Below are 8527 nucleotides of genomic sequence, written 5' to 3'. Positions count from 1 at the left end.
AATTTGTGCAGTGGTGAGCTTCATCCGAGACGGTCTCTATCTGCTGTAGACAGAAGGTTGATCCGTATTAAGAGTGGAGACCCAACTAAAGGTGCTTTTATTTGTGATGTTCACATCAAGAAATATATAAGTTCCTACAGTTCAAACAACCGCACTTGTTGCAACTGTTTTCAGCTGCACGTAAGTCTTCTTACCTACTATTATAACTAGTTTGAATTGAATGTCAATACTGTTTTGTATCTCATTTAATATATTTGTTACAGGGTGCGGGTAAAGCTGCTGCTTATGAAATCACATTGGAGAACAGAAATCGAGGGATGGCTGTTGGTCTAAAAGGACTGGTACCTGGAAACAAATTGTGTATATCTTGCAAGAAGGTACTGAGCAGTAAACTGAAAATTGACTGCTCTGACTCTGACTTCATTCCCTTGGAATCACCATCTACTACATCAACGGAAAAGGCCTCAGCAGAACAAAAATCATCTGAGAAGACATCTGAAACTACTTCTGAGTCTGCCACTGCCGCTACCGCTGGCGGTGACATTGGTGACACAGAACCTGAATTTCAGGCTCCTAGTGGTCAACACTCCCTTCAAGACTTAAATAAGTGGCTTGTTATTCACAAGAAAGAACCTATTGACTTCCGGAGAATTAAACAAAAAATGTATCGTTTAGAACAGGTTGATAAAATTTTTCAAGTTCTTTGTTTTTTAAGTAGTGAAAATACAGCTAACAACCTGATATCTTTGTCAGTAGAACAATCTCAGTTTTATGAAGAATTGCTTGGACAGCTTGTCAACTATGTGACAAATTCCTCCTCTAAAGCTGATAAAGTTCGTGCTTTAAGTGTTCTTCCCCAAAGTGTGTCTGTTCCAAAGATTGAAGCCGTTTTTAATGTTTCAAGAAGTCTTGTTATGAGAACAAAAGAATTAGTGAAAGAAAAGGGCATTCTCTGTACTCCAAACCCCAAACCAGGCAGCAAAAAACTTCCTGATTCAACAATATCGGCTGTTATTGAATTTTATTTCAGACAAGATATTTCCAAATAGCTGGCAGGGAAAAATGATGTTGTTACAGTGAGGGAAAATGGCAAGAGAGTTAAAAAAAGGAAGCACTATTTGATGGCTAATATATCTCATATCCATGATGAATTTTTAAAAGCACACCCTGAGAAGAAAATTTCAGAATCAAAATTTGCTGCTCTTCGCCCTAAAAATTGTTTCTTTGCCTCAAAGTCTGGAATGCACAATGTTTGTGTGTGCACAATTCACGAGAATCCAAAACTCATGTTTAATGGTGCTGAACTGAAAACATTAGGTGGCTGGAAGTGTTGTACTGATCTCCTTTCATATTTTGTGTGTATAGATCCCACACCTGCTTGTAGGTTGAGGCAGTGAAAGGAATGTCCCGACCAAGAAGTGCTCCGAAATAAGTTGTTGTCTATTTTTGATGAAGCCATCATAACAGATATTGTCTACAACCAGTGGGAAAGTACAGACAGAGGGAATATTATTACCAGAACCAGTACTGTTGAAGAATTCACAGAAGATTTTTTGGGACAACTAGAAGATTTAGTTACGCATCATTTTATTTTTAAATGTCAGTCTCAATATTTTACTGAACTGCAGAAACAATTAGAAGATGGTGAGATTATTGTAGTTGGAGATTTTGCTGAAAACTATTCATTTGTGGTTCAAGATATGGTGCCAGCATTTTTCTTCAAACAAAAGCAAGCTACTATTCATCCATTTAGTGTTTACTTCACACATAATCTAACAGGAAAATTGATGCAACTTTCAGTAGCTGTTATTTCTGATTGTTTGGACCACAGTTCCACTTCATTTTATGCATTCCAGTGTGAACTATTGAAACTTATCAAAGGAGTAAATGTGATTACAGACATCAAGAAAATTTTCTATTTTTCTGATGGTTGTAGTGGACAATATAAAAACAAGAAGATGGCAGCAAATGTTTACTACCACCAGAAAGATTTTAACATTCAAGCTGAATGGCACTTTTTTGCTACATCACATGGCAAATCGGCCTGTGATGGAATTGGTGGGACGGTGAAACGTCTTGCTGAGTACCACAGCAAACAACATACTGAAGCAGGTTCTCAAATAACTACTCCGCAACGCCTCTTTGAATGGGCAAATAAGAATATTAAAGGTATTACCACTATCTGGGTCTCGAAAGAAGATGTTGCTCTAGTTGAGAAAAAATTAGAAATACGTTTTAAAACAGCACTTGCAATTGATGGCATAAAATCATCTCACTGCATCATACCATCAAACGAGAAGAATATTGTGACAATCAAGCGCTATTCGAAGGCCACAGCTTGTGAAAAAAGACGGGTGTCCAATGCTGAAGAACTTGAGATAAAATTAGATGATGTCAGAGGGTTTGTTGTATATTATAACAAGGATGAACCAGAATGGCATTTAGGGTATGTCTCAGGAACATGTGAAGAAAATGATGAAATTTACTCACAAGTTCTAAACCATGTAAAAGATAAAAATAAGAAGTATCACTATGAGTTTACAGAAGACAGTAATGTAACCTGCTCTTTGGATTCCATCCTCACTCTTGTTAACCCTCAAATAATGAGGCAGGGAAGATTAATTAAACTACTTGCTTCAGATGCTAACACTGCTGATATTCTTGTTTCCTCCAAGTTCAATGTTTAACTCATGTTTGTTTGTATAGGATTACCTACTGTCTTATATGATGTTGAAGTTTTCATAATAATCTATTCTCCTTGATTTATTTGTGATAATGTCTCACTCAAGTTTTTGTTTTGGATTTGTCTAGTACTGTTCTATTTCTTAAAAGACTGCCATGTTTTCTTTAATACCAATACCAAAGAAAAATATATATGTAAACTTGAATTGTATTTTAATTTAAAATTAAAAATCTCACCCACAAAGTCAATTGAGAGTAGTAGTCAATTAATACTAACCTAACAACAACTATGGTCTCAACAGACAACCGTCGGAAAGTATTACTTACACTTGAGACAATAAATAACTGGAAACAATCTCAATCCAAGTTCACGTACAAGTGGTTATGAGGTAGTTGGAACTTCAAATACAATTTTCTTTATGAACAAAGATGCTTTAATTTGATAGCCAAATAAATGACAAAATAATTTTAAATTTCAATTCAGTCTGAGCATGAGCGGGACAGTTAGTAAATTTGGTTGTCTTCCTCGTTCAATATACACAATGACTAGATGCTACCTGAAATGTAAAATATGCATCATTTAGCCACAATACAAGAGATATACATTCAAAGAATAAATATGAGACAAGAAAAAATCAACTTTACTTTCAGAAAACTTATCCCCTCACAAATAAAGGAGTGTCAACATACTGCAGTAAGAATAAAGCTGAGATCCAATTTCCAGTAATTGCTCTGAAGTTTCCACTGCAACATCATTAAGAAAGGTGAAAATGATAGGTACATTTTGCAAATGTAAGTCAGCCTAACCAGGACCCTTTAACCAATAAACTTGGTAGAACTTACTTGGTGAGTTACGCAGGCGGTCCGAATGCTCCGAGAATACGTAAAATAACTGGGTTTGGTTTTAGTTATTAATAGTCAAAGTCCAAATTGGCAAACAAATCCAGTGCACAACGAGAAACACACAAGAGTGGCTCTGAAGTAAACCTAGGTAGATGTACGCCAGACCACGTCTCGCGTAACAGGCTTCGCGATATCTCACGAAACACTGCTACGCAGCGACGCGCCTGGCATACATCTACCTAGGCCTGCGGCGCTGACATCCGAGTCGGGCAAAAGGCAGAGTCGTATAGGCCTTCGGCTCCAAAGGACACAACTGTTACCCCCAGGATTTTCTTTTGACGAGTTGCCGCACCAGAGACCATCAAATATCTGAGAAACAACATTAAAATGGTTTGGGGTCGTTTTCGTGTGGAAATCTTCCTCTGGCGCCTTAACGGTTAGAGATAGAGCCAAACGGACAAAATTTTGGCCCGTGGGGCTCTACTTCGGCGAGTTACGTCTTAGAAAGATGTAAAAAATTTAAAAAAAATAAAGGTAATACTTTGGGTTTTTTGCTTTTGATTTTTTTAACAGGCCAATTTTTAAGCTAGAGGGCTCAAAATCAATACAGTTCTTGCTTTTTATGATACAAAGCTACACTAAAAATTTCAGTTACCTGGCTCAAACCGTTCTCGAGTTATCGTGATTACAGACAAACAGACAGACAGACACACACACACACACACAGACAGACACGAAACTTTTTGATCATCACTGGAGTAATAGGCTTCGCTATCGCTCAGCCAACAAACTTGCAGACAACTGTAGCTGCGGCCATCTTGGACTGTCTCGATACATCTCGACTTCGAGCTCGGGCGAGTGTCGCCTACGGAGAGCGCCGACGCCCCGTCGGTTCAAACAAGATTTGAACATAAGTCAAGATATCTTCGAAACGAGAAAGAACACCTCCGCCGTTTCTACATATACTTTTCCATGGTAAATAACGAATTTTTTAAGCCCCCTACGGTTGCCGAAATAGGTGAGGCATTTCTGTGGCGTCTGTTTGAGTGTTGAGGTTAAGGTACTTTACGATCGCTTGCCCACATTTATGGACGGTAAAAATCCGAAAAAATACGTAGTAGATGGCAAATTTTGTTATCTTTCCGGCGCTGTGCTCGATTTTGCGATCCGACCAGTATTTTACGAGAAATGTGCTGAAATGTGACACCACGTCGGCCAAGGGAGCTCTATTTTCAGTCTTCAATATCTTTTTTCTCCAGCATAGTTGCCTCAAATCTCTTAAAACGTAATTAATCTTTCGGCAACATCTTCACGGCTCACAAATCGCAACCCGCTCCGAGTGAATAGCGAAATCTCACAAACAGAGTTACAGTTAGACCGCGTTAGAGCGCTGAGCGGAAGTAGAAAAACAAAAACGGAAGATGGAAGGGCGCCCGCACTCCTTCCCTTTACAGCTTCCCGAGCGCTCCCCCACTCCGCCCAGTGGATGAGAGAGGGACGGCCCGGGCGCCTTTCCACCTTCCGTTTTTGTTCTTCTGCTTCCGCTCAGCGCTCTAGACCAATACCCTATTTCAATGGAGCGCTACCCGGAACTTAGAAGAACAAAAGCGGATGCAGAGAGCTATGGTGGGAGCGGGCGCGCGGAGTAGCGGAGGGCGGGCGGGGAGGCTCCCATCCACCACCGCTCTCTGTATCCGCTTTTGTTCTTCTTAGTTCCGGGCAGCGCTCCATTGAAATACCCTATTGTGCCGTAAGAATATATTAGTGAATAAATTTAGGTCGGAGAAGAGAAAATCAAGCATCCCGGTACAGCTGAAATGCAGAAGAATACGGGGAACAAGAAAACGGAAGTCACCATGTTAAAGCATAGTGATTTCCTTTTTCTTCTTCCCCGCATTCTTCTCCATTAGCCCATTCCACCGACTGTAGAAGGAGAAAGGAACCAAACGCACCGGAAACAGTATTGATAAACAGATCAACCGTTCACTTTTTCTAGCTTTCTTGACCAAGAGAAATCTTCTGGACTTCTTGGTGTGCCACAGAGGTGAACAAAATGATTACATACTGGATTTTGTTACTGTTTCCGGTACTTTTTGATTCTTCTATTTCCTCTTCCCCATTCAGTGGAATGGTCTTTTCAGTTTTACTGGAATGCTTTATCGGACACGGATCCCCCAGCGACAAGGAAATGATGCATTCCGGTAAGGCTGAAATGCAAAAGAATTCATGAAACAAGAAAACAGAAGTCACCGTGTGACAGCATCTTGATTTCCGTTTTCTTCTTCCTCGCATTCTTCTGCATTTCAGCTTTACCGGAATGGTTTACTGTTTTCTGGTCCCCACTTGGTTCTCTTTACGTATCGATAGTAAAAGCTAGCTGCTAGCTGACAGCTGAAAGTTACTTATATATTCTTTATGTTTAGTCCAAAGGTATTAAAGTCATCATCTGCCAAAAAATAATGACAGCACGATCTGTTTCCCTTTGCGCGCTCATTGGCTGACCGTCACACCGCGAAGCCTGTTACGCGAGACGTGGTCTAGAGTACAACTACATAGTGCGAACTGTAACGTGTAAAGCATTCTGGTAAAGCTCAAATTAAAGGAGTGCAGGGAAGAAGAAAACGGAATTTGCTATAGGGTTTTCCGCTACAACACAATCGGAACCTAAAGATGAAAAGCATGACTACCCGATCTGTTTCCTCCTGAACGCTGATTGGTCAAAGATGGCATGGCTGTGGCGGTCAGCCAATGAGCGCGCAGAGGGAAACAGATCGGGCAGTCATGCTTTTCTTCTTTAGGTTCCGGTTGGCTTGCAGCGGAATACCCTATTCTTTAACATGGTGACTTCCGTTTTCTTGTTACCTACAATGTTCTGAATATCGGGAATGCTTTACTCGGGAGTTCTCGATCGTTGCTGCCCACGGCCGGCGGCCTGCAGGCAGACTCCTTACCTTTCTGTCCTGAGGACACGTCGCCCCAAAGCGGTCGTTTGACAGGCACTCGATGCAGAAGGTGTGGCCGCAAGGCAGGCACTTCGGGCGGCGCTTCTCCTGGTCGAACGGTTCCAGACAGACGGAGCACTCCATCACTAGGGCGGGCCCGTGTGTGACGGCGGCAGCGGCAACAATGAAGACAGGCAGCAAGCCGGCGGCCGCGCTCCAGTCGTTCTGGCTCTGGCGAAAGAGTGTTCGGGCCCGGGCGTGGCTGGGTGTGCCTCCGGGAGGGTTGGGGCCACTACGCCATGCCACGCCAACAACACTGTTTCGCTGGAAGGCCTAAATAGGGTACTTCACCCAGTTTAAACCGGATGCAAAGACGAACAGTAATGCTACAGCGAAATAGATAGTTCCGCAAGTGGCTCTTTCGATAGTCGGGAAGAAGAATGAAGGAATCCAGACCGGAACCAGTATGAAAAATCGGACCGAACGTAGTGCTCGCGGCGCGGCGGCCATCTTTGATCGTATTTGAGTCAATGTTGAGGGTGCTTGAGTCGTGTAAGCGCGTTAACAGTTAAATATGTGTTGACACAAGTAAATAATAGCTTGAAATCGAAAATTATGTGACATTTTGGAGTTTTAAAGCCTTTATCGCTTTATAGCGTCCCTAAATAAATGTAAACACGAGTCCAACCGACTACCTAACCCTCGTCTAAGCTGTGTTTTGACTTCTTTTTAAGTGAGATTTTCTCTATTTATCTTGTTTGTCAACATATATATTAAACTATCTGCATCAAAGGTAAAAAATCTGTGTTCTGGAAAAATATGTAGAGCAATATTGGTTGTGTCATGAAAGCTTAGAAATGGCCGTGTCTGCACCACCATTACATCTCTTTTCCAAACTGTAGATTTTGTACCTTTTCATGTCAGCACTAAAATAAAATTTAACTCCCTTAAAATGATGAGTTTGAAAATTTTGTATCTTCGATTAATATCTTGAAACCCTTTAGCAAGGGCTCACCATGTCAACGATCCAGGTGAGAACGCAAACACTTCTGCTGCAACGTGAAAATACAACAAACTAATGAGTATTTGGCCACTTATAATAATATCTCCCTTCGACAGCAGCGGACCAGTTGTAGCACTCCTTATGTGGGTCTTTCACCAACGGGGAAGACTGGGGCTCTCAATGTGTGCCTCCAGGTGACTATATTTTCTAGTGTACCAAAATAATGGCTGTACTAAACACTAAACATTGATATTATTCTGGTCCATTATTTTGCAGTTACTCTTCCACTCGAAAGATTTCGTTGTTTCCTTGGTTGACAATCAAAATCACAACTGCCCTGAGGACGACTTGTGCCTTTGGTGCAGTTTATATGAGATTCTGATAAATATGTCAACATGTACAGGTGTAGCAGTAAAGGTAGATAAAGGTACATATATTTCATGAAATATCCTTTGACTTAAGTGTTATTTGTTGTTAACTACTGTGTGTTTTTTTTTTGTACATACTGTTGATCATCATGATAATTTTTTTGTGGGTCACAATGGTGATACATATGGGTTCTTGCTCAAAGTCCTGTGCAGACTTAGCCATGAGTTCAAAGGATTGTAAGTTTCTCTAATTGTATGGTATTAAGGTAAAAGTAGTGTATCTAAATGCAGTATGGTTCTATTTATAGGCTCAATAATAATTACGATTCAGCGCCATTCATCCAAGCATTTGATGTTGCTCTGAAAAGACATGGTGGGTAGTATAAAGTTTGTATTCTTCTTTATCACTAAAGTTAAAGTAACAATGATTTCTAATTTTGCCTTCTCTTCTAGAAACCTGTACTGAATGTGGTCGTCAAAATATCATCACTTCAACAAAGATTAGCATTGAAGTGCCCATTACTAAAGAGGATACTGTGGCTATTGCAACTGTATCATTTCTCCTGCACAATGAAGTAAAAAAAATATGGTGTGACAAATGTTTAGCGTGCACCAATAATATAGTTGTAAAAAGCCTTCAAAGCAATCCGAAATTGCTTTGCATTAAGCTACTTAGGTAATGCCCATTT

General features: G+C 40.6%; 1 protein-coding gene across 2 annotated transcripts in view; it reads right to left on the bottom strand.

Annotated features, from left to right (window-relative positions):
• The window catches only part of LOC113213575 (uncharacterized), a 42325-nt gene extending 35486 nt beyond the window's left edge, over nucleotides 1-6839 (bottom strand). Inside the window, exon 1 of one of the 2 annotated variants that reach the window (XM_026432682.2) lies at nucleotides 6477-6839. In XM_026432682.2, the coding sequence (XP_026288467.1) occupies nucleotides 6477-6611 (135 nt within the window). In that variant the 5' untranslated portion in view covers nucleotides 6612-6839. The remainder of the gene's footprint in view (nucleotides 1-6476) is intronic. The other variant, XM_052272150.1, reaches the window with a different exon arrangement.
• Between the last annotated feature and the right edge of the window lie 1688 nt (nucleotides 6840-8527).

The sequence above is a fragment of the Frankliniella occidentalis genome, unplaced genomic scaffold (genome assembly GCF_000697945.3).
Source record: "Frankliniella occidentalis isolate FOCC.00 unplaced genomic scaffold, Focc_3.1 Scaffold191, whole genome shotgun sequence".
Lineage (NCBI taxonomy): Eukaryota > Metazoa > Arthropoda > Insecta > Thysanoptera > Thripidae > Frankliniella > Frankliniella occidentalis.
Note: the sequence above shows the minus strand (reverse complement) of the source record. Positions and strands in the feature narration are given on the sequence as shown.